At 34.1% G+C, this 26,772-nt stretch overlaps 1 protein-coding gene across 1 annotated transcript; it reads left to right on the forward strand.

Moving 5' to 3' along the window:
* Nucleotides 1-1,489: 1,489 nt before the first annotated feature.
* Nucleotides 1,490-26,225, forward strand: Cdc37l1 (cell division cycle 37 like 1, HSP90 cochaperone). The gene is made up of 7 exons (XM_077797024.1): nucleotides 1,490-1,756; nucleotides 5,947-6,228; nucleotides 11,599-11,692; nucleotides 18,073-18,188; nucleotides 18,722-18,844; nucleotides 22,554-22,718; nucleotides 25,621-26,225. The coding sequence occupies exons 1-7, from the start codon at nucleotides 1,625-1,627 to the stop codon at nucleotides 25,720-25,722; spliced, it is 1,014 nt and encodes a 337-aa protein (XP_077653150.1). The 5' UTR covers nucleotides 1,490-1,624; the 3' UTR covers nucleotides 25,723-26,225.
* The last annotated feature ends 547 nt before the right edge of the window (nucleotides 26,226-26,772 follow it).

The following is a 26,772-nucleotide window of genomic DNA, read 5'->3' on the forward strand; positions in this document are numbered from 1 at the left end:
AAAAACCCTCAGAAACTTTCCTCCCCAGCCTTACCCACCAGAGGTAATCAAGTTTCTTGTATACTTCCAGAAATTTTACATACACAAACACACACACACACACAGACTTGTTATTGTTTATTTGTATGTTTTTGGTATTTTGGATTCCACTTGGGGGCGCTCTACCACTGAACTACATCCCCAGTCCTCTCACTAAGTTGCTGAGGCTGGCCTCCAACTTGTGTTCCTAATGCTTCAGGCTCTGGAATTGCTAGAATTAAAGGGATCAGCCACCCCATTCAACTGGTGACTTGTTTGGATACAAATAAGATCTGTACGGATTCATACATATATATCTAATTCCACAACTTGTTTGTTATTTAACTCAATTCACTTTTGAGATATTTCTAAATCAGCACATTTGTTCTTTATAAGACTAGTATCCCATTGTAGCAATATGACATAATTTAGGTCCTCTATTGATAAACAATTCTTTTTTGGCTTTTTCTTTCCACTGAAAAACATCTTTGTATATGGATCATTGAATATTGGCGCAAAATTCTTGGATAATTTCCTGGGATTGAAATTACTGAATTGAAGCACTTAAGCCTTTCATATTATTAATTTACTCCTCCCAAAAGGTTGTACAACTGACATTCTCTCCGACAGCATTCCTTGTATTTTGGTCAACATTTATTATTTATCAAATTCAAAAATGTGCTAGTCTAATCGACTGAAAGAAAGAGTGGCGTTTTGCTGTTCTTATTTGAGACTCTATGAGTAGGGCAGCAAGGTTTGATTATTAAACATACAGATTTTGAAATTATACTTGCTTGGCTGGATTCTAGCCCTTCCTCTTAAATTAAATGTGTGACCTCGGGCACGTTCAGTTTATTTCTTCTCAAAAACAGGCGGCGGTGGAGAGCGGGGTGCCTGATAGTACGAACACAAATCTTTAGAATTAAATGAAATACGGATCACACGTTCCATAGGTGCGGTACTAGTCTTAATTTTTTGGAGCCGTGTTCACTCCAGTGTTTTATCTAGGGCGTCCCTGTCCTCCCAAATTTTGCAGAACTCTCTTGTTGCGGGTAATTCGAAATGAGAGGTAAATTGGCTCTGCTTTTAAAAAATTAGCCCTCTCCATTTCCGCCTTAGACCTGCTGGTTTATATACCAACTGTACAAAAACAAGTTGCAGCTTTAAAAACACGCAAAGTGGACACCGTCCAAGTAACTCCCGCAGGCTAGGATCCGCGGTTTACAGAGTAAGGAACACTAAACAACAGTATCTAACGCTAACTAACATCTCACCACCCATGGAGCCATCGCGGACTGATTGGCAGGCTGAAAGACTTCCGAGACTTAAACGAGAAAGCGCTCCAGTTCCACGCGCGAGCGCGAGACTCAAGACCTGGGCCGCGCCCAGGCCACGCCCACCAGGAAGTGACGCAGCGAGCTGAGTACTTCTTCCGCTGTCCGCTAGTTGCGCGGCCAGGCCAGCGCGGGTGTGCGTCGGCGTCGCTGCCGGCAGAGGGATTCTGGGTAACGGCCCCGGCTGGCTGGGGTGGCTGGCTCGGTGCAGTAGGTTCCATTCACGCCAAGTCCGTTGGCAGTGGCGGTTGTAGGGCTGCGGCCAGTTGGACATGGAACAACCGTGGCCGCCGCCCGGACCCTGGAGCCTCCCTCGGGCAGAGGGTGAGACTGAGGAAGAGAGTGACTTGGATGTGTCCCCTGGCTCTCCCCGCTGCCCGCCGCTGCCGGGCGGTGGCGCCCAGGTGAGGGGGGCCCACGTTTTTGCTGGGGGATGGGGAGATGCTGGCGCCAAGCCCCCTAAAATGTCGCGTCTCTACGACCCGCTTCTGTGCCCACTTCTGCACCCACTACAACCCCGGGGGCCTGATGCCATTCCTCCGCTATTGTAGCATCTTTTGGAGTGAAGAAGCGGTAGCCATATATTCATTCCCAACCACCACCTCCACGCACACATTTTCGCTTACCTTGGATGATTTCTTCTCATCCTTGGAATATATTCCTCATTCCCTCTTTCCTGACAGCGCCCAGATTTGGGGCGGCACACTCGGTGTGACATTGACCCTTTGTCCTCTCGTTGCGTGCTTTTTTGTCCGAATACTTTATTCTGTTAAAGGCCCCAGTGTACTTATGCACGGCTGATAGGAATAGTTAGTGGTTATACTTCAACGTTACACTGAGTCCTCACATAAAGATTTCACGTGCTCTTTAACCCACGTTAACACCTGAGCAAATTTTGTAAACCTCGGTTTTGATGCTGGCGCACACCTTCCAGTCGGGTGACTTTCCCTTGCTGTTTTGTTTTTAGTTCTGACTGCTTAATGACATTCTCCAGTGAAAACATACAGGCACAGCCTTTCTTTCTTTCTTTCTTTCTTTCTTTCTTTTTTTTTTTTCCAGACTCTTTGCTAAGATTCCTAATGCTACTTGTTTTCAATCCAGATTTCTTGTCTCTGCAACTTAACCAAATATGATATTTAGGATTTTTCTGGGTCCCATCGTAGGTAGTGCTTACATACTCATCACCTTTTCATATTTTTTCTCTTAACCTGAATGTTTTGGGCTGTATTTCGGGATCATAGACTAAATACTATTATGTTCAACGAAATGGATTGTAGATGTCTGCCTAGGCTTTCTGCAGACTGATGTTCAATAACAGCATAATAGAATTAATAACAGTTTTCCCTCAAAACTCATTGTGCTCAATGTTAATGAAGATGAGTGATTTAAATTTGTTTTTCTAGTAAGTATAGGATCATCAGTCTTATTTTAGCTAATGGAGTTGGTTGGCTTCACACGGAGAAAAATGCTGTTTCATAACCACAGTCTGTACTTAGCCAACGGGTCACTGGGAAAGTGAGGCAGAATAAGGGTTGATGTGTCAGTAGTCACCCACTAATTATGGATCACTAGTGTCATTTTTATATACAAAATGTGTTATGAGCCTATAATGCATTACAGAGGTGGGGGAAGGAAGGAAGTATGAGAGAATGAACAGCAGTTGCTGTTGTCAATTTTAAAGGCAGATGGAGAGAAAAAAGTCTCAAGAATTTCAGTACATTATAATTGAATCACAAAAGTTACTTAAGAGAAACTCTTAAAAATGTATATTAATCTTGTGCACTCACAAACTCATAATAGGAGAAAAATATTTTATAAGTGAATAGGCTTATCTCCTTCACTAAATGTGATTTCCCTGAGGCCATATAGCTAGTTGTAGCAGAGTCAAAATTAGAATTTATGACTTCTAGTACAATATTTTTGCCCACCTACTACACTACTCATCCTAGGAAATACTATAAAACTGTGTAGCTGAAATTACCTTTAAATAGTCTTCAGATTTGCAAAGTGATTTCTAATTTTAAGTTCAGGTGTTCATTACAACTCTGCTTATTTTGTCTTGCTGACTTTAGGACTTAAATTTTTGAATTGGAATATTCGGGAAGAATAAAATGTTTAATCCAATAAATAGGCATTTAAAATTATTCTTTAAAAAAACTTTGGATTAATTTTTACCAAATATGATAGATTTAGAAATCTTAATGTAATAAGCAGTGTATGATTCTGAGATCCCAATTAAGGTAAAAGCAAATTAGAATATAGATATCCTTTTTGAGAATTTTTAATGTAAAGTTACTAACATTAGTGGACTTTAGCAGTTCCTTTTCAGAATTTATGTTCATTAAAAAATAATTATATCCATCTAAGACATCAAGGTCATGGATTAAAATATGACCTAATATTTTACTTAATCTGAATACATCCTAGATAGTTTGCCCAAGTAGCCAAATGGTATCTCTAATTGCTATGGAGAAGAATTTAAATAGAAATTATTTTTAGAATTGGTTTGATTTAAAAAAAATTGTTTTGCTTCCACATAATTTGAAAATGTAAGGTATGGTATAGCTTTGTCTTTTTATAAATTAAGTTTTATAGTTTCATTTTTCTTTTTTTGGCGCAATTTTTCAGCATAGCTAGTTTCCAGTTTTTTCTTTGATCCTATTCTAAGATAGCCAAAAGTAAAAATAAATGTTTTACTTGATTTACTTGTAGGGGACCTGGGCTACAAATCTGTTGAATAAGTAAATAAAACATCTGCATTATAACAGTGTAGGAGGCCTTACTTGCTACTTGCCTTAGAATTCTTTACCACCTGAGCAGTCTGTTCTAAGAAGTGAAGATTCATTTATTCCTCTATTTATTGAATGCTAGCCCTTCAAGAAGCTTAGACGCTGAAAATACAAATAAGTACAATATTATATGAAAAATATTATATAAAATGTGTATTATATCTTGGGTAGGAACAGAATGAATAAGAAAAAGCTTATGGGTTGTTAGAATCTGGAATGGAGATAGGAGTTTACCTAGAGCAAGGAGGATTGCCAAACTGAAGGGGGCAACAGGTTGAAGGTGGGAAGAATAAGCAAACAAATAGAAGACTACCTAGAACTGAGTCTGGAGACATTATAGGAAACGAAATGTTGAAGTACCATGCTATGCCACAGAATTTCCATTTTATTCCAAGAGTCTTAAGAACGAGTAATGTGATTGAATTTGTATTTTTTTTTTTTTGAAAGATGACTCCAGCGTAGTGGAGTAGAGGAGTAGAGAATAGCTTGAAATGAGACAAATTATTTGTATAATTTAGGTGTAAAGTTATAAGAGCTTTTGAATAGTGAGATATATATAGGAACAGATTGAAGAGAAATTATTCTGAATAAGTAGTTTGAAGTTGATTTATATTTGGCCAAGAAATCATAATATGCCTTCATCTTTTTGACTACCATATTGCTTTACACACAGCAATTAAGTAAATATCACTGCTGACTCGGTGGCACATGCCTGTAACTTCAGGTGGAAACAAGGCAAGAGGATCACAAGTTCAAGGCCAGTCTCAGAATTTTAGAAAGGTCCTCAGCAACTTAGTGAAACATATACACACACACACAGACACACACACACATATACACATATATATGTGATAAAAAAATAGACTGTAGCTTAATGGTAGAGTGTCACTGTATTTAATCCTTAGTACCACCATATAAATAAACAAACAAATAAAACACAATATTAAAAATCTGTAATTACTACTCTGAGTAGGATAGAATCACCAGGGTAGAACAGTTGGCAGTTATTAATTTAAATAACTTTGCCTATTTTTATTAGGATAAAGTTAAGGAATATCTGTCTGATATAATCAATTATAAATAGAAATTTCTATTAAGATCTTCTCTGATCACTAGGGATTGGGATAATACGCAAAGAAAGCAGAAATCAAGAAATAATTATTTCTAAACAAAAGAAGTTTCCTTCGAAGAACTTGCAGAACAAAACTCTAAAGATCTGGTTTTCAACACGTGGAGTGTTGAGGTGGTAAGCTAGATTTAATCTTTATTCTCATTCTGTTGGTCCAGGATTATGAAGACTGTGAGTCACATGTTGAGTACCAGCTATATGCAGGTCACTGTGATAGTTTCCAGACTTTGTGGTGTTGTTAGTTGTTGGGGGAGGGACATAGGTTAACAAAGAAGCTTAGAATCTACTTGATGAAACAAGGCCTATAATATAAAAATGTAACTTGTAGGCAAAGAACACAGGATAGGCTATGCACCACAAACATTGTACAGAGATCCTTTGAATAAAAATTTTTAAAAGAGTTGAGCTGTGGGCTGGGGATGTGGCTCAAGCGGTAGCACGCTCGCCTGGCATGCGTGCGGCCCGGGTTCGATCCTCAGCACCACATACAAACAAAGATGTTGTGTCCGCCGAAAACTAAAAAATAAATATTAAAAAATTCTCTCTCTCTCTCTCTCTCTCTCTCTCTCTCTCCTCTCTCACTCTCTCTTTAAAAAAAAAAAAAAGAGTTGAGCTGTGCTGCACAAATATATCAATTGCAACTTTCATTTCTTACAAATACTGTTTTTCTATTCAGATGTATAGCCATGGGATTGAGCTGGCTTGCCAAAAGCAGAAAGAGTTTGTGAAGAGCTCTGTGGCGTGCAAATGGAATCTTGCCGAAGCTCAGCAGAAACTTGGTAGCTTAGCACTGCATAATTCTGAGTCCTTGGATCAGGAACATGCCAAAGCACAAACAGCAGTATCAGAACTAAGGCAACGAGAAGAAGAGTGGCGACAGAAAGAAGAGGCTTTAGTACAAAGAGAGAGGATGTGTCTGTGGAACATGGATGCCATTAGCAAGGATGTTTTTAATAAGGTATGACCTTTTATTGGGCTATAAAGAAAGAAGAAAAATTTAAGTATTTGTACGTTTTGATAGCAAAACAACCAAATATTTGTAAAGTGTTCAAATTTTGATAGTTTATGGAAAGTACAAGTACTCCAGCATTGTCTTAATTCTAGTAGTCCTTAATACAAATATGTGACAATAGCATGACACATGGTATACTGCAGTTTGGGCTCTGAAATTAGACTGTCTTAAATCTCAACTTTATTACATGCTAGCTTTGTGACCTTGAACAAGTCACTTAACATCTCTTAGCCTTGGTAGCTTCAAATAAAGTAATGTCGGGCTGGGGATGTGGCTCAAGTGGTAGCGCGCTCACCTGGCATGCGTGCGGCCCGGGTTCGATCCTCAGCACCACATACCAATAAAGATGTTGTGTCCACCGAGAACTAAAAAATAAATATTAAAAATTCTCTCTCTCTCTCTCTCTCTCTCTCTCTCTCTCTCTCTCTCTCTCTCTCTCTCTCTCTCTCCTCTCTCACTCTTTCTTTAAAAAAAAAAAATAAAGTAATGTCTTAAAAGTGTGGTAGCATAAAACCTGGTATGTGGTAAAGCTCAGATGTTACGAGTACTTTCTGACATTGCAATGCTACCTGCTTGCTATCAGTTTGGTAACACATTTAGTTATTGGACTTACTAGATAAAAATCTTTTCACTGTTTAGTTACCAATATTTAGTAAATTTAGGAGGTAATCTAGACAATGTCATAGTACTGAAAAGAACTTTTTAGAAATAATTCAGACTCTTTTGTCTCTTAAAATAGTGTAGTAGTTTGTCAAGTTGTTTTAAGAGCAGTATTGTGTTTCTCATTAGAATATATAGGCCTTTTTCTTTTACTTTTGTAGCTGAAGAAGAAAAAGTCAAAGACCATTTATTGCTGGGAGAGTACAGAAGAACAGTATTCTTCAGACCATGGGGTCATGACCAATTTAAGTAGGCTATGAAAACAATTTGGTGCATTCCAAGCAGCATTTTTTCTTTTTCAAGTAGAATCTGATAGAAAAGATCAAAGTGCATCCCACTTAGGGTCAATATTGTATTGAAAAACTAATGTTTTAGGTATTTGTGTGCATGTTAGGACAAAACGTACAATCTATTTCTTAATCTAAACTGTAGTCTAAAAATTTAAAAGTTCTTACTCTAGAGCTGCAGACTACAGGCAGGTTTGTTGCATCCACCTCCCAATGCCCGCCTCCCATCCCCACCCCCCCATATTAGAGAATGAACTCAGGGCCTGGAACATACTAAACAAGTGTTTTACAAACACTGAGATACATCTCCAGCCCTTTTATTTTTTATTTTGAAACAGGATCTCACTAAGTTCCCCAGGCTGACCTTGAACTTGCAATCCTCCTACCTCAGCCTCCCGAGTTGTAGGATTACAGGCATGCACCACAGCACCCAGCTTTGTAGGCAGTATTTTTTTTTTTCCATTTTCTTTTGTTTGTTTTTGTGGTGCTATAGATTGAACCCCAGGTCTTGTGCATATTAGGCAAAGTGCTCTGTCACTAAGCTATATCAGTAGCCTCTACAGGCAGTTATAATTTACCAGGCTCAATTAATTGTTTATGTAAGATAATGTTGAACAAATACTATATATAAAAAGCATTCTTAAAATGCTTTTAAGGATTTAGACATTTTAAGGATGAGAAAATATCTAAATCAAAGTTAAATTTTCTCTCACATCTCATTTTGTACCCTATGTTTGGTAGTCATTGCATTAAGAGTTATTTTCATTCAGTCACCTTATTTTATAAGTGAAGAAATAGAAAAGTAAGTACAGTGACTTGATAACATAACAGTGGATTAAATTTGAAGAATAAAATCCTTACTCTGGGATTTAAAGACTAGATAAAGTAAAGAAAGGTGTTGAATATCCTTTACTAAAGATACCTTTAAGAATGAAAACGATGATGGGGCTAGGGTTGTGGCTCAGTGGTAGAGTACTTGCCTAGCACGTTAAGGCCCTAGATTCAATCCTCAGCACCACATAAAAATAAATAAATAAAATAAAGGTATTGTGTTCAAATACATCTAAAAGGAAATAAATAAAAAAGAATGAAAATGATGTCTATTATTAATGAAGATAACAGATAATAGATATTAATGATAGACTTTTAAAATCCCATATTTCTCACACTGTTCAGGGATTATATGTTTGTTTTCCATTTGAAAACTAGAGCTTCTAGAGATTTTTCAAAATGCATGAGAAGGAGGAGAAAGTCAGAGCCTAATAACTTTTTGGGGGTGGTGAGAGGACTGGGGATTGAACACTGGCACTTGACCACTGAGCCCATCATCAGCCTTATTTTGTATTTTATTTAGAGACAGTGTCTCACTGAGATCCTTAGTGCCTCACTTTTGCTGAGGCTGGCTTTCAACTTGCAGTCCACCTCCCTCTGCTTCCCAAGCTGGTGGGATTGCAGGCATGGGCCATTGCACCAGGCTAGAGCCTAATAATTTTATGAATTAATGATTTTAATATGGGATAAAGTAATATTATGTTGAAGCATAGCATTCTGTATTGAGCCTTACTCTGTAGAAATGTAATGAAATCTGTGAACATACTTATAGGCACAAATATTTTATGTTAACTTTTTTCCACTTTGCTAAAATGACTAAAGGAAACATTTATCAGAAGCTAAAAGCTTTTGCCTTTACCACAAAGGTGGATTTTGTATATTATCCTCTATTAGTGTTCCCTGAACTTGAAGCAGGGATGATGTTACTACGTTTATGTAGAGAATAGACAGAGATAGACATTCAGATGTCATCACTTTCCTTAATTAACCCATGAACATATAATGTAGGAGAGAATTTGGTTCTTTTTTAGCTTTTTTAATATGGAAAATATTATATATATATTAATATAAATTTAATATTTTAATATTAAATATACATTATAATATATATGAATGTATATATCAATATACACAAAGTAAACAGACAAACCCCATGTTGCACATCAACACCGTCATCATTCTGTCATTCTCATTTGATCTGTACCTTCACTTGCTTGATTATCCCTGAACCTATCCCTGCTTGATTATTCATTTGTTTGTTTGTTTGTTTATTCTTTGGGTAACATTTTACTTTGAGGTACACAAATCTCATGTGTAAAATTTTAGTAAATAGCTGGTAGCCCACACCTGTAATTCCAGTAACTAAGTAGGCTGAGGCAGGAGGATCACAAATTTGAGGCCAGCTTCAGCAACTTAGTGAGAACCTGGCTTAAAATAAAAATATTAAAAAGGCTGGGGATATAGCTCAGTGGTAAAGTGTCCTTTGTTCAATCCCCAGTAAAAATTAACAACTAGATATAGTTATGTAATCCACACTCTATTAAGATGTATAAATTGGAACTTAAAAATCAAGTATTTGATTTAAATCTTTGGTCTGCAACTTATTGGGGCAATGAAAGACAGTCATTTTCTATTAATTTGTTAAGGGGAATTTTTTTGTATTTGTTCTGAATTTAACCCTTGGGCTATAGAGATTGGCTGCTCATTCTTGTCTAAATCAACATTAGCCCTGTCTTTAACCATCCTTATTATCTAGACTTCTCATCCTATAACTTATTTAATTTCTGTCTTCCTGGCATCCACTCTCACCCACTCATTGAGCACTATTTATTAACTGCCTCTTCTGGACCATCTTCAGTTCTACTACAGCAGTCAGTAAGACACATAGGTAAATGTGCATCACCACTAGCCATATCAATAATTCCTTCTTTGAGAAAATTTTTAATAGTAAAACATGCTTATTGATAAATAAACAATAAACAAGCATGTAAAATAGAAATTCAAAGGCTCCCTTTACATTTAGTTCTATTTTCCAGACATAACCTCTGTTAAGAATGAGTCATTTCTTTCTAGACTTTCTTTGTGCCTGTTCTAATTTATATATATTTTTCTCCCCTACAACAGGATCATTCTTCATTTAAATAATTTGCTATTTGTATAAATGTATTAAGGGGTGTGTCTTAAGTGTTATTTTACTTCTGTTTTACATTATACCCTCGAAATATTTAAAATAATTTTAAAAAGTTTTTTCTTCCAGAGGGAACAGTCAAAGCAATGTTTATTTTATATAGTTAATGTTTCTTAACACAGTGCTCACAAAGAAAATATTTTCATTTTGTTCCTGCTTTTAATTGTTTCTTTAAACTTAATTTTTAACATAGCCTACATTTATATCACAAATTAATTAGGACTGTTTTTATGTTCCAGTCATTTACTCAAAATCGTACATTGGTTTTGTCTGGGAGCTTGAGACTTGAGAGGACTGGTCTAGATCTGCGCTGTCCAACTTGATAGCCACTAGCCACATGTGCTATTGAGTGCTTGAAATGTGGCTAGTCCGAACTGAGATGTGCTGTAAGTGTAAAATACACACCAGATTCTGATGGCTCAGTATCAAAAAAAAAAAAAAAAAAAAAAGTTAAATATTTCATTAATATTTTTGTCTTGCTTACATGTTAAAATGATAATATGTTGGATGTGTTAGGTTAAATAATGTAGTTATTAGTTTCATCTGTTTCTGCATTTTAATGTGGCTAATAGGAATTTGATATTTGTGACTTGGATTCTATTTCTATTGGACAGTGCTGGTCTAGATGGCAGAATATATAAAGGGGAAAATGCTTTTATTTTGAAATGTATAAACTTTTGTGGGCTTCCTGGTCATAAACTGACAGAAAGCTGGTTTTACTTTTTATTTTGGGCAGTGATAATATCAGGGTATAAATGTAATCACAGAATGTTCTGAGAAACTATGCTGTCAGTTTTGCTGGCTAGAGATAAAAATAAGCACTTCTTTAATAGAATTTTGTACTCGATTTCAAGAATCAAACTTGCCTCTTAAGAAAAATTTATTAGCAGTACAACCCAGATTTATGTTTTGATTTATCTCTTCTCAAAGAATTTATAGTAAATACTCCATGTGCTTTGAATTTCTGAGTTTATTTCCAGCAGAATCCAAAAATTAGGCTAGAGTTGCAAATGTTCACAGGAAATGAATAGTGTAAACCTAAATTATTCATGTAAAGAACCTAGCTTTAGTAGGGCAACCATTTTAACAAAACGGTTTAATTCAGTTGGTTTTTTCTGTATGATTTTCAAGATAAATCTATAATTTTCCAAACACACATTACTTAAACAAAACTAAGCTCTCAAATGAAAAAAAATTTACCTTTTTAATGAAGAACTTAATAATGATATAATAGATCATATTACACCACATTTTTATATTGTTTATTGGAAGAATTGCTAGACATTCAATGTCTAAGAAAGAAGATTCAAGAACATAAAATCTAACTTTAATTTCTAAATTTTTTCATAGAGTTTTATTAATCAAGATAAAAGAAAAGAAACAGAAGATGAAGATAAATCAAAATCATTTATGCAGAAATATGAACAAAAAATCAGACATTTTGGTAAGTCTACTCTCTGAATTTCTTCTTTATAATATTTGGTATCATATGTATATGTGCAAAAAATGAATTTATAAAATGGGAACCAAAAAAAGAGATATGTAACAGATTCCAGTTATGTAGCTACTTCTGGAGATGTACAAATCATTTTTTGGGGTCATAAATAATATAGATTGATAGAACAAATCAAATTGTTAGGAAAAGCAAAATTCAGTCTATTAATAATACCTTCTGAAACCATCTTCTTTATTCCATGGTCTCTTTCCAATCTTGACTAGCCTCTGCTTTTTTCTTTCTTTTCTTCCTTGGTATCTGCTTATCCTTTTGTTAAAATATTAGCATTCTTTTTTATTTTTTTTAAGGTTTTATGCTGTGTAACTCAAGCAGGTTATTTAACAGTTATTCAGGTAAATGTAGTGATAGAAATATGTATGCAAAGAACTGATAGTTTTTCTATTGGGGGAAGAAGACTGGGATGAGGTCAATGTAAAGTGAAGGCTTCCCAAGAAAGGTAACATCTGAGCCTGCCTGTGAGGAACAGATAAAGAGTTTTCCATATAGCAACCATAGCTGCATGTAGAAATGCAGCCAGGCAACAGTATGTTGTATTCTATGAATTATAGACAGTATACTACTGGAATGAAAATGCTATTGGGAAGTTTTAGGAGTTAAGGTTCAATTCATATTTTTTTTTTAAATCACCAGTAATATGTTAATTTAAACAGTACAAAAGAACACTATGTTCACGAATATTTTAAATGGCATTTTGAAATCTTTTTTTTTTTCCTGTTGGCATTTCTCCCAAAGTATTTAAAATTTCATTTATGCTTCAGTAATGTCAAAACAATGGATAGTATTGTCAGTGTTTTCCCATCTGTTTATTTTTTCATGAAGAATTTATTTTTTCATACCTCTTATTTAAAACAAAGAAAAACTTAGTACATGAAGAAGTATCGACAAAGTCTGCATTTCTACATATTATTGTTGTGATGTTTTTTATATTTTTATTTTTTAGTTGTAGTTGGACATAATACCTTTATTTACTTATGTGGTGCTGAGGATCTAATCCAGGACCTCACATATGCTAGGCGAGCAATCTACTGCTGAGCCACAACCCCAGCCCCCATTGTGATATTTTTTTATAATAGAAAAAAATGAATAAGCAGTCCTCCCTTAGATAGATATTGAAATCTTTAAATGAGTAGAGCCTTATGTCTTTGTAAAAACTATTTGTCTTAGTTGTATTATGTGAGCTGCCATTCCCACCTACAGTCCCTGCTTTCTAGGTCTATGTGTTCTGCTGTAAGAAAAAATAATGCACCATCTACTGGTTGCTCTTTTAGAGCATACACCGATTCTGGTAGAACAGCATCCCTGAAGATGTTTTTACCCATCTAGTATTCTATAGGCTAGTTGCTTTGGAGCCATGGAACCTAGTAGGTGAGAAATAGTTCCTTCACTTTTATTGTAAACTGGGTGGTCTGGTCAAAAGTAATTTTATGTGGGAAAATATCCCAGTTTTCACAAGTTGTTGTAACCCACCTAGTACTATGACTGAGTCTTTAATAAATAATTTCATCATTCTATAAAACCTCCTTCTGAGTAATGATGTTCAGGATAAGACAAGTGATTTCATGAGCCTACAGTCATCATTTCTTTTGTTATAAATAAACCAAAAAATCATGTAGGATATTGAATAATTCACTTAGTAGGACCACAGATATATTACTGATAGAAACATGGTAAGCAAGAGGGCAATTCCAGATCTAGAATGGGCTTTCTCAGGTGAGAAATTACTGTCTCTTTAAGATGAAATGGGACCAAAATATGTAACCTGCTTCTTGATGACTGTATAGTTTCTCTTGCGTATGTTGCCATATTGAGGTTTTGGCATTGGTTTCTGCTACTGGCAGATTAGGTATCCATTGGCTGTGCTGAGTTGGGATACTGGAACATCCCTAATGAGGAAAGTCCATACTGTTGAATCTGCATAATCTCAAGCCTGTGCTACAATGACTCCTTAGTTTATGAAACTATTGTACGTGTAATGAGGTAGCTGAGGGTAAAAGCTAACTTGACACCTATAGGTCATTGATAAGCAAAATTGTTTTGAACATTGCATGTTGTAAACATCCACTACCTCATCTTGTAATACTAACCAGAGCATTGCTGTCTTCGAACCCAACCAGACTTGATAGCCACTCCCAGATTCACATTGTGCCTGTCTCTTAGTGGAAATACATATTGACTTTTCACTTTGGAGGAGATATCCTACTTGCTGCAGCACATTGGATCCACAGAAATGTTACTAAGGTAGTAGGCGCCCAAAATTTTCATGTGTTTTTTTTCTACTCTCTGGCATGCGTGTATCTTACCAAGACATCTGAGGTACCCAGTACTTCCTGCTCACCAAGTTCCATCAGCATAGAGTGGACCAACTTGCAGTTGAGGGATGATGAGTCAGTCAAAATCCTCACTGACTAAATTTGTGGCACAGAGATGATAGAGCCCTGAAGCAAGACAATGAATGTTTGATGCTATCCCTGCTTGGAGAAAGCACATTTTTCTAGTGTTGTATGCGTATTGTAATGAAGGAAAAAAGCATGTTTGAGAATGATGACCACACTGATACACTCCTTTAAACACACCTGGAATAGCAGCTGTATTTAAAGTTTTCAAATGGGGAGACTTTCTATACTTGGATTGCATTTCAGACTCTTGAAAGATGAGCCTGGTGCCTGGGGGACTGTTTAGGATATGGGGCTTCACACCAGTACTACTTTATGGTCTTACTCTGTACTTACATTTTTTAAGAGTTTTTCCTAACTTTCCCTTATGCTGTTTGTTGGCTGTCTTTCTTGTGTTGCTTTTACCCTTATAATTAGATGGAATTTACCATCTAATGATAAATGGTACAATGCTTATTGTGGAGTATTACGAAGTATTGAAATCTTATTTTTCTACATTTGTATTTGTTAGTTTGATTCACATTTTATAAATACAAAATACTTATTTAGATAAAAAACCTATTTTTTCTTAGATTTCACTGTACAGTTTTATTCAAAGTTATAGGTATCTTTGACATCACTGTCTTTGTGATCTATAGCGCTGCTTTTGGATTCATTTAACAATTTTTCAGAGCACGTCATCTTCCCATCCAGACAAAGTTAGCAATGATTTGTCATTTTTTTGAATCTGGACGAATTGTTATCAAAAGCTGTAAAAATATAAACTATAATAGGATAATGTATTCTTGAATAGACTATGAAATAGGACAAAGAGAAGATTATGATATGATTTTAATTTTGTTTCTCTAAAGTTCATTTTCAAATAGGCTGGGAGGAAATACACAAATATTGTTAATATCGCTTGTGGTAGACCTGCAATTGATTTCTATGTTTTGGACTTTTCATATTCTTCATAATGTGTATACTTCATTTTTATAATCTGAAAAATATTTTTAAGAGTTCATGCTAAGGGGTGGGGGCTGTGGTTCAGTGGCAGAGCACTTGCTGAGCGTGTGTGAAGCATTGGGTTTGATCTTTAGCATCACATATAAAAATAAGCAAATAAAATAAAGGCATGCTGACCATCTACAAGTACAAAAAATAAATAAATAAATAAATTTTTAAAAAAGAGTTCATCCTAAGAATTTTAGGATGGCTTAACATTAGAAATTTATTAACAGATTATGGTATTATAACCATAGAACTTGATAGTCAGTTTTAATGTCAGAGAAATGGAAATGTCAGAGGAATTTCTAGAATGTTTGAGTGAGTAATAGAATCCAGGAAGCCTGTAGGTTGACAGAAATGGAAGAATGGGTTTGATTTTCAAGTAAGATGAGTTTATGTAGTCGTATAGGTAGAAATTGTTGGTGCATAGGTGATTGGAAATACAGGAAATTTGAGGCTCTGGAAATACACACACAAAAAAATAGTCATATATATGTCTTTCCTCAATAAATTAACAACCTAGCTGGGACATTATAGATGAACAGTGTAAAATGTTAAAATGTTTTCATTCTGTAAGTATAGTGCAAAAAGGAAAGAGAAATTAATAAGGATATGCATATTTGGGGACCATTTTAGGAAACAGGTTGAATATGGAGAGATGGATAGACTGAGATTTAGATAGGTGTTCACCAGGGAAATACATAAATTAAAGCATATGATTGAAATAAATTGTCCAAGTGAAGTTTTTCAAGCTTTCAAAGAAATTGGTTGGCTAGTTTAGATGATTGGATTATCCTTGATCAAAGATTTAGCTTAATAAATATTTCTTATATCATGTTAGTAACCTAATACTTATTATCTATTTAATATGTGTCAGGCACTATTTCTAGTGCTTTCTATGAATTCATTTTATATAATCGTTTAAAAATCCTGTCGGGTATTATTTACTTATAGCCCTGTTCTACTAGGAAATGGAGGCATGTAAAGGAACTTGCTCAAGTTAGTAAATGGTGAAGCGGTTATATTAAAAAGCAATTTAGAATCTTTTTTTCCTAGCCATCCTGCTAGATTGTGTTATTCTTACATTTATTTACAAATTCCAAAATAACATCAATAGTTTTAGTCATGTTCTATTCCTGTATTGATTCTCTTTAAGTATTTTTTTCATAAAATTTCATACTCCCTCCACAGAGATTTGTATAAACTACCTGTAACTTCTCAATTTCCTAGTAATTCAGTATCTTTTTTTTTTTTTAAGTAAAGTGATGACAATATTTCTCAGTAACAGAAAATCTGTTTAATTTCAATTTCAAGTGTTAATTTTGTCTTGGGTATTACATAAGTTGTTAAAAAAAACTTTTAACATATAATGACACCCTTCCTCATGACCCTTATAAGTGCTACTAACCCCATCAGGGTTCCCTACAAGTATTTTTATTAACCCTTTCATACATTTCATAACAAAAATGTATAGGATTTTGATAATTCATGGAGTCACAATACTACCATGGAGAAGTAAAGAAGAAAAGCAATGCTTTACAGATGGTAAATAGAGTTGAAATATTAGCTTTTCAGAAGTATAAGAAGGTTAAGCCAAAACTACTTCATAGGATTAATTTTATGGTTTCAGGTATAAGAAATAAGGATTTTGCTTTCATTTACTCTGACTTCCAGGAGTCATTATTAACTCTATACTTTGAGAAATAGTTACTTAAACTTTCAGTATTCTGTTTCTTAGAATCTTAAATGACCTAATAATCATTGTCATCAAAGTATTGGGGAAATAACACAAAGCTTATAAAACGTTTATAAGAAATGTTAAAACCTTTTTTATGCCCCCCCCCTTTTTCTTTTGAGGAAAAGTTAATCATGTATTTTCATCTGATTGCTATATGTTGCTGCGTATTTTCAGCAATAGTTTTGTTTGTTATTGTGTTCTACTTTAGAATTTAATATATAGAAGTTCATTTTGTGTCTAGAGGAAAGTTTATTGCCAGAGTACTAAAACAGCCCTGTAAAATTTCCATGATGATTTGGTAACATCCATATTTCCTTGGGTGGATCTGAGGAGTGTAAAGCTGCTAACATTGTTATGTTGAAGTTATTCAAGTATAAAGCCAACTGGAAAAATTAAAAGTACAATACTTGTCTGGTTCTATGATGATTTGGTCATATTGACTTTGAGGAGATGTCTTATAAATATGCATATACTCTTAAGGTAGTATTTGTATTCATTTGACATCTTGAAAACAATGGCAGCCATTTTTAAGTACACTTAACTACTTTTTAGAAATTTTTATTTACTGTGAGTATAAACAGACATCATGAGTAAAAAGCTAAAATAATTTAAATGATTATTTTTACTAGTATGATACTGGCTTCATTGCTTTACCAGTAGATAATTTTCTTAAATTGGTAAATGTCACCATTTTAACATACCGTCTTAAAGTCTTTAAGTGTGCCAAGTGCAGTTTATTGAGGTTTTGCTTTCTTTTCCATCATTTGAATAGAAAAGATTCTGTTTTCTGAGTAAATCAGGTCTTTTACTTTAACCTTAAGATGACCACTTGTCTCGATTTGCCTGGGACTGTGGGCATTTACAGATGCAAGACTTTTTGACTTTAAACTGTCCTTTCTACATTAGCTTCATTATCTGAAAGAAAACTTTCTGTGAATTTTGGAAGCTATTTCTAGTCCAGCGGCTATTGCTCTAAGAGTGTTATCCCTTTTCATTTGCCCTTTTACCATACACACTGCTTTAGTAATATGAATTACCTTTAAAGAGAATAATTTTACATTTTCTTCACAGGAAGAAACAAAATATTTAGCATTCATGATTTCATATATATGTATATGTGTGTATATATATATATATATATATACATATGCACACACACATATATATGTATTTTTTTTTTTTTTTTGCAGGTATGTTGAGTCGATGGGATGATAGTCAGAGGTTTTTGTCTGACCATCCATACCTTGTATGTGAAGAAACTGCTAAATATCTTATTCTATGGTGTTTTCACCTAGAAGCTGAGCAGGTATTGTGTGAATCTTAAAATTTTAGTGTGTTACTTGGTCATATTGACTTTGTGGGAAATGTTAGTGGAATTCTGATTTCTTACTTGGTGTTTTGTTTATTATGTTGTTTACTTTAAATGAAAGCAAGAAGGTCATTAGAATTCTAATTGTTTTTGTTTTCAGACCTACTTGAGTTTAATGTGGGAACTTAAAATAATTGTTTGTTAGCATATATAAACTTTTCTGGTGTGTTCTCTGCCGCCTCTCAACTGCTTTTGTTCCTATATCCTTTTTCTTTTCTAATTAGAAAGTGATGTTTTAAAAATCCAAATGGTAATCACATTTTAAGTCAGACCAATAGCATGGTCCCCTTTAATAATTCTGGTCACATAAAAATAGTAAAGAATTGAGATATACTGTTTATATGTCCACATAGTATTTGACTTATAACTAAAAAGAACAAAATCAGAAGTAACCCTAAAGATTTAAAGTTTGAATCAGTATCCCAATTAAATATGTTCTAGAGGTTTCTTATAATTTTATTTATTTTCAGAAAGGGGCTCTAATGGAACAAATAGCACATCAAGCTGTAGTAATGCAATTTATTATGGAAATGGCCAAAAACTGTAATGTGGATCCAAGAGGATGTTTTCGTTTATTTTTCCAAAAAGCCAAAGTAAGTATTTTTTGTTGTTGCTGTTTTAAGGGTGTGCCTCCCCAACACGCACCCCCCACCCCCGCCTACTCCACAGGCTGTACTAGGGATTGATTGAACTGAGGATCTTGTGCAAGTGTTCTACTACTGTGCTATTTCCCCAACCCAGTTATTTTGTATTGTTAAATGGGAAGGTTAGGTCATAGCTGAGACCCCTTTGTTCTGTACACATGAGGAGAAACCATTTAACCAGAAGGCCACAGACTAATTGAGTCTTAAAGGAGCTATTCTTATATAATCTTTTATGTATTCATACATACTTTCTTATGACTGATACTATAGCATTTATGTGAAATTGAGATCCATTCAAATGAATGTGTATATTTGGATAGTTTATCACTTATCCATTTAGTAACTATTGAGTACCTGCTAATGGAAAGCAAAACCATTTCAGAAGTGGAGGATATAGGATATTCACAGTTTAATAAGAAATCAGACTTTGTAATGGAAAAATTAAGAAACAACCCAAAAATTCAATAGTTAGAGGAATGGTTAAAAAAAAAAAAGACCTGTAGTATACATAAATTTATGCAGCCATTAGGTATTTATGGAACATTTTTAATGCTCTAAGAAATGTTTATGCTGTAAGTTTAGAGGAAGTGGTACATGTTTATATAAACACAAAAATGTTGGCTATGTCACAAAAAAATAGATAATGTCTGCAAAGCTTACCATTTCACTAGATGAGTAAAAATTTGAAAGTTGCTCAAGAAGTAGAACAGTTAGGACTTGAATTCACTGCTAGTGGGAATATAAATTCTAATAACCATTTGGGAAATTTTTCTAGTAAAATTGAACAATCACATAAGTGAATACCCAAAAATTATTTTAGGTTTATAACCTAGAGAATATGTTATCAACATGTAGTTGAGGGACCCCTGAGAGTCTTTAAAACCTTTTCAGGAGGGCCTTGATTAGTGATTAGAAGTATTTTCATGATAATATTGATGGTATTTGCTATTTTATTCTTATTCTCTCACAAGTGTACAATTGAAGTTGATCCCAAAGCAGATGTGATAATCTGTCTTCTGTTACGGTAGACCTTAGAGAGGTTTGCAGAAATTAAAAATGGCACTGAATCAGTTTTGGAGAATACAATTTTCACATGCTTTTTTTTTTTTTTTTTTTTTTTAAGACAGGTTCTCACTTTGTTATCCAGGTAGATCTCAAACTCTTGAGATCAAGCAATTATCTTTTCTTAGTCTCTCAAGTAGCTGGGACTACCAGCATATGCCACCATGCCTAACACTGAAAAATAGTCTTTTAAAATAAAAATGTTATTAATGGTAGTATGTAATGAGTTTTTTACTATTATTTTTATTTTCCTTAATTCCTCACTTTTAATTTCCAACAGTAATATTAACAAATATAACCCACACAATTACAGGTCCTCAGTAATTTTCAATTGTTAAAGAGTCCTAAGCTCCAAAGTTTGACTTAGTGCAACTCTTATACCTATACAGTAGATGCCAAAATATGTAGTTTTGTTCATAATAACAAAAAGCCTGAGAACAACTCAAATGTCTGACAACAATAGAATGAATAAACTATGCTATATTCATTTGGTAAAATACTAACCAGTATCAGTATGGATGAAAAAGCTGGGAAGTGAATAAAATAAAATACAGAGTGATATAACCAGTATCAGTTTTTAAAGTATATTTTGATAAAGATCATATATTTAAATATTCTGTATTTTATAAAATATTTTTATAGCAGGCAGAGGTAAGCAATATGTAGTTGAGGGATATGTGTATAAGCAGTAAAATTAAAGAAGCAAAGGACCAAGTCTAATGATAACTTAGGGAGGAAAATTTCTCTTCAGAACTGGTTTATAAAGTACTAGTAGTGATCTATTAATTTTTATGGGTACAAGGTTGTATTTTTGCTGAATAAACTACACATGTGTATCTTACATGCTCTTTTGCCACAGGATATGTTTCAGCATATAAAATTAGAAGTTCAAAAGAAATATACCAAAAGGTGTTTTGTGGGGATGGGGAGAGTGCTGGGGGTGGAACTTAAGACCGACCCTGGCAAGCACTTCACCATTAAGCTACAACCCCAGTCCTCTATTTTTTAATATTAAAAAAAAACCCTACAAAGGTGGCAACAGTTCTACCTTAAAATACCCTAAAACCCTTCTGATGTAGAGTTTTGATGAGTTGGTGTTCTAGCTAGGTTTATGGTGACTTTTCTAAATTTTTATATGGCACATAGGAGCTTTTTTTTTTTCATCTTGTATTAATGGATGTATTTAAACTGGTGATTAATATGACAATGGAACATGTCCAAAGTGTATATATTCTTTGACAATTTAACAAAGTAGAACTGAAAGGCACTGAAGTCTTCCGTCTTACATTGTATTTTTAATATGTTTTTTAATTAAGCAATAATATTCATAAGATGCTTACTTTGTGCAAGGCACTTTATATGGATTAACTTATAAATCTTTGTCATGTTTTATGAGGATTTCTGTTCTTATATTGTAGATAAGGAAACCTGTATAAAGAAATCAAGCACTGTGCACGGTGGTGCATGCCTGTAATCCCAGTGGCTTGGGAGGCTGAGATAGGAGGATCGCGAGTTCAAAGCCAGCCTCAGCAAAAGCAAGGCGCTGAACAACTCAGTGAGACCCTGTGTCTAAATAAAATACAAAATAGGGCTGGTGATATGGTTCAGTGGTCAGTTGCCCCGGGGTCCTCTATTTTATGCATTGAATCTCTTCTATCTCTTCTATCTCAACCCCCAATAACCTGCCACCAAAAAAAAAAAAAAGAAGAAATTAAGCAAGTGGCCTATATGGATTACTTAATAAAACAAAGTCAAATCACTCTAGATCTGAATCCCTAGGCCTTACGCACAGGGCTAACATTCTGTTTGTCCACATGACTCCCATATATTAATTAAAGTAAAGGTGCTAAAATGTGATTAAGGAAATTATTATGAAATTTATGAAGATGGGAAGGCAGTAGAATACTGTTTGCATTATTTGTATGCTGATGCTAATGACTAATTTATAGAGGTTTTAACCTGGTTATATAACCTAAACTTCATTTGATAAGCTCTCTTCCACCACTTGAACATAAAGCCAGCATTCTGTTGATATAGAATATGTTACATGTCATCATAAGTCATTGTATTTTTTTCTTTCCATAATGTTGGGAGAAAAAGATGTACCTGTTTAACTAAAAACACAAAGGTGTTCTCCTAATGAAGTAGAATGTTGAGTTTTATTTGGTTTTCATAGAGAATAAAGGGTCAGAAAATTATTAGAAGTAGGCAATAGTTTCCCCTCATTAATTTAAATCTTTTTAAAGAATATCCTGTGACAGTTTGGCAATGGTAAGAGAATGGAATGAATGTGAAAGGTGAAATGAGGATTTTGGGGTCCTGTTAAAGATCCAGATAAATCAAGAGAGATAAGAGAAAACCTGTTTTACTTTTGTGAGTTCCTATTAGCTTGTTTTATTTTGCTGAAGCAGTAAGAAATGGAACAAATTAGTCATTAATGTTCCTATAAAACAAGTAGATGTCACAAATCTGAAGAGGCCATAATGGTGTCTACATTTAGACTGTTCACCTTTTCTTTATTTCCTCAACCAGCTGTATTGTAAGCTTTTTAGAATTTACTCTGGTTTTGAAAAACAGTCTGTTTTTTGTGTTCTAGGCAGAGGAAGAAGGTTATTTTGAAGCATTCAAAAATGAACTTGAAGCTTTCAAGTCAAGAGTAAGACTTTATTCTCAATCACAAAGTTTTCAACCTATGACAGTTCAGAATCATGTTCCCCATTCTGGTGTTGGATCTATAGGTTTATTAGAATCCTTACCACAGGTAAGTTAGAGAAGTTAATATTTATTTTGTAAACATATTAAATCATAGTTTTTGTTATTTTGGAGTATCTTATATGTGATACACGTGTGACTGTTTTGAATATTCTTGCCTCAAAAGGTAATCCTCAGTCCTGTTTTATGCATTGAATCTCTTCTCTTTTCTTAAATGGATTAGCTTCAGAGCATGCATGAAAGTGGTAATCAAGGTAGTCTGCTACATGGGTTTATATAATACCATCTCTAGTGGTGGTGTTGCCTATCAGATGTAACACTTAGTTCACATTAATATAGCTTATAATATTGTGTCTGGTAGTATCAACAACTACTTAAATCAATCTTTAGATCAAGATAAAAACCATGTCAACAGCATCAGAGACTTTATAGCAAAAAGAAGAAGGAATCAGACCACTCATCTAGCTGATACTATGTAAAACTCAGTTCTAAATTATTGGTAGATAGTTCCTTCCCATTTGATTGTAGTGGAAGCATCTTAGTCCAATCATCTCTCATTTCCATGTGCCAGGATTTTAAAGACCAGTTTATTCTGCTGCCTGCATTGTGAAATGGAAAGTCTCATTTAGTAGACAAGATGAGGAGAGTCCTAGATTTATTTTTAAACTTCATAAGGTGATAAAAGATTGAGATTTTTCAGTGTCTTGACTTTATGTCACTATAATTTCACCATTCCAGTCACATGTATTGTAGGCTTTATAAGGAAAGCAATTGATCATATTTAACTCAATTAAAATTATCATTTTCAAGGATGGAAATCATCAAGTTCTGATTTTTAAATAATTAATAGTACCCCCCCCCCAACTTGTAAGAAACATTACCTCTGAAGATTTCCTATATAATATCAAATCTTAAATGGTATTTAAATACAATGGTGAATTTCACTTCCTGAGATATAGCCCATAGGGAACTAATTTTTCCAAGGGAATTTTATGACTTAAGTCACTGTCATATCCAATATATCAACCTCCTAAAATCAAAATGTTACATGATTCATGTGGACAAATAAAGAGACTTTGAAGGTGTTTGATTCAGTAAAATATCAAAAAGTTGCCTCTGGAATGGGGGAAGTAAGTTTTTGGTAAATATAACAGATAGTAACTGATAATAACTGCAAGGCATCCATTATACTTATTTGGCCGGGGGGTGGGGTGGGGTGGGGGGGCTAGACTCATGATTCTGACTTAATTGCTAACATTATCAGGGTTGCTTATACTTAATCTGGCTAACAGAGCAGTTCCTCATAGAGTGAGAATTTTAGTATCCTAACCTAATCTGCCTGAGGAAGAGGAGAGCTTTAAGATTTCAGCTAGATGCACAGTATTGTGGACTGGCTGAGGGAAACAGGATGAGGGGCCACTTGAGGGACTAAATTGTCAATTTAGAGGAAGTTGGAAAGAAAATCTTGCCACAATAATATTCCTTTTTGTATCAGTTTACAGGTTACAAAACACTTTCATGTGTTTTATTGTTTAATCTCAAAAATTCTATGGTTTATTTTCATTCATTTTTATGGATAAGTAAACTGAAACTTAGGTTAAATAATTTGCCTGAAGTCAGTTGAAGTGTGTGATAGAGCTAATACTCTAATCCTGAATTTCCTGCTTCACCACCTATTCACTTGCATTACAGACTGTTGAGTCATGTACTACAAATAGTGCAAGATAATCCTGTGCTTTTAGAAGATACTTGTCACCGAAACAAGAAAATTTTTGAGATGAGAATATGAGCCAACCAGTGTAATTTAAGCAAAGTCAGGTTAGGCATATCAATTGCTTTTTGTTTTCTCAAAGTGGGAGACATGATAGCCTCAAGACAAATGAGTTCTGGAGAATCTCCTTAGCCAACTCTCAGAATACAGGATAGAGGCAGGATTAGAACTGAAGTTCACGATGAATGTCCCAGACCTCAGTCAGTTATTGGTGTCACTTCTTTCATAAAGACCTGCTTGGGAATAATTTATCTAGCTTTTTGGCTTAAAAAAAAATTTATATAGTATTATACTTTATTAAGAAGTTTTTGAAAACCCTTTCTCCTTAAGGTATGGGAAGGTTTAAAACATCTGTGCCATTTGGACTTTCCTCCCTGGTGTTTGTTAAATAAAAATAAATTAAACTAGGTGATGACGTATTTGTAAAAGTATCTAGCAGATATTTAGAATGACTGGGTAGACTAAATTGAATTCTAGGGAAAAATTTTCTTGAAATCCTGGATCTTAAGGCCTTATTTCCTTAATAGTAGTGCTTTAACAAATCACGGTTTTATTTTTGCATATATTGGACAAGGTTTTGGTTTTTTTATCTTAGTTTTAGAAATGGGCAAACATAACATTTATGAATTATCTATTTAAAGAATAAATAAAATCTCAGCTGTTCTTTTATTTTTTTTTAAATATGGGTCTATGTACTTCAGATTTTTTATTCAAGCTTATTTTACTCAGTAAGTGGATTTTTCCTCTGTAAAGATGTTTTGCATTTTTAGCATTTACTGCTATAATTCGATAGTAATCTTCAAAATTCATTGCTGCCTTCAAGCTACATTTATTATTTAAATTATCAATAAGTGTATACATATATTACATAGAAGATTAGCTGCATACATGGCCTAGTATGAATAACTAAAATGATAGTTTTGTTAAAAGGATAAGAAAAGGTGATGTCTATTACATTTCTGTTTACACATATTCTGTCTTTATCACATCTCTTTGGGTTAAGCAAATAATAGCCTACTTTTTATTTATTTTTCCAGTTTTAGCTGGTCTGACTCCAAAGTATATCTTCTTTCCTACTTTGTTATACTGTAGAGAATTAGGATGTGAAAATGCATATGTGATTATGTGTACTGGCATAAAACTGGTTATTATATATTCTTTTTTTTTCTTCCTTCCCCAGAATCCAGATTATCTTCAGTATTCTATCAATACAGCTCTCTGCAGTTTAAATTCAGTGGTACATAAAGAAGATGATGAACCCAAAATGATGGACACTGTATAATTTGGTTAAGACTGCTGAGGCCAAGTGCTATTTTGTTACAAGAAAGGAAGAACTTGGCTATTTTCTTGACACTTTTATGGGTGCTGCACTTTATTTTTGTTCGGTTTTTGATGGGAGGGAAAAAAAGAGTACTGAAACGTTTTGTAACTTTTTTTATGTGCTGCTAGGTTTTTTGTTTTGTTTTGTTTTGTTTTTGAAAGGAGAAGTGGTACCATATGTTGCAGGAAGTCAAACTGAACTCTTTTTTTTCCCCTGGGTTGGCTACTAAATTTGCCTTTAACCTAATTCTCAATTTTGGAATCAAAGTATGAAAATCTGCACAAATGCAATGTTTACAAGAACTGGCTGATTCTAGGAGGCATCTGCTACATAGTCTCTTTTTATATGGATATGGATATGTCCTATTCTACAAAAATAATTAAAGATAAAAATGTACTTGTATCCCACTGCTAATTTAGCTGTCAAATCTGGTGTTTCATCATATTAAAAGCAATAAATCAGTAGTTGCTAATCTACTTTACTAATAAGCTGGGTGGCACAAATTTTTAAAAGTCGTTCCTTTTAAAATAATATGTATTTTCGGCACCATCAGTTAAATCCTTGACTCTATTACCCCTCAGTGTATTCTCAAAGCTGTTCTTTAGAAGTTGATTTTACTGTTGACTTTTTAAATACTAAAGATTGTAGTGATGAGCTCATATAGGGCTTTGTTTTTTTAAAACAAGACAGACTACAAGCTTACTCTTAATTTCTTTACTTGACATAGTCTGGGATCTCTCAGGGACTAAGTTTTAAAAGAATACTAATGACCTGTAAGAACAAACTGGAAGAATAATAATGATAAATCTTGTAGAGCTAACTTTCTTAAGCTGCCAACTACTCATATCTAAGAATTTGGTAACCCTTAATGCTAATAATGGCTTTTACTCCACTTGTTAGTCCTCTCCAGTTTAGCTACCATAGAATGTTATTCTTACTACTTCTTGCATAATTCACTTCAAATGTACTAGAATATTTGGTGGCTTGTTTTATTTAGATTAGATGACAGTG

Source organism: Urocitellus parryii, chromosome 4, assembly GCF_045843805.1.
Source record: "Urocitellus parryii isolate mUroPar1 chromosome 4, mUroPar1.hap1, whole genome shotgun sequence".
Classification (NCBI taxonomy): domain Eukaryota; kingdom Metazoa; phylum Chordata; class Mammalia; order Rodentia; family Sciuridae; genus Urocitellus; species Urocitellus parryii.

What these genes read in the sequence shown, in the direction of transcription:
- Cdc37l1 (XM_077797024.1), top strand. Translation starts at nt 1,625, where the DNA reads ATGGAACAACCGTGGCCGCCGCCCGGACCCTGGAGCCTCCCTCGGGCA. An exon ending in TGCCGGGCGGTGGCGCCCAG is followed by an intron (nt 1,757 to 5,946) that starts GTGAGGGGGGCC and finishes TTTTCTATTCAG; the next exon opens with ATGTATAGCCATGGGATTGA. An exon ending in TATTTTTCCAAAAAGCCAAA is followed by an intron (nt 18,845 to 22,553) that starts GTAAGTATTTTT and finishes TTTGTGTTCTAG; the next exon opens with GCAGAGGAAGAAGGTTATTT.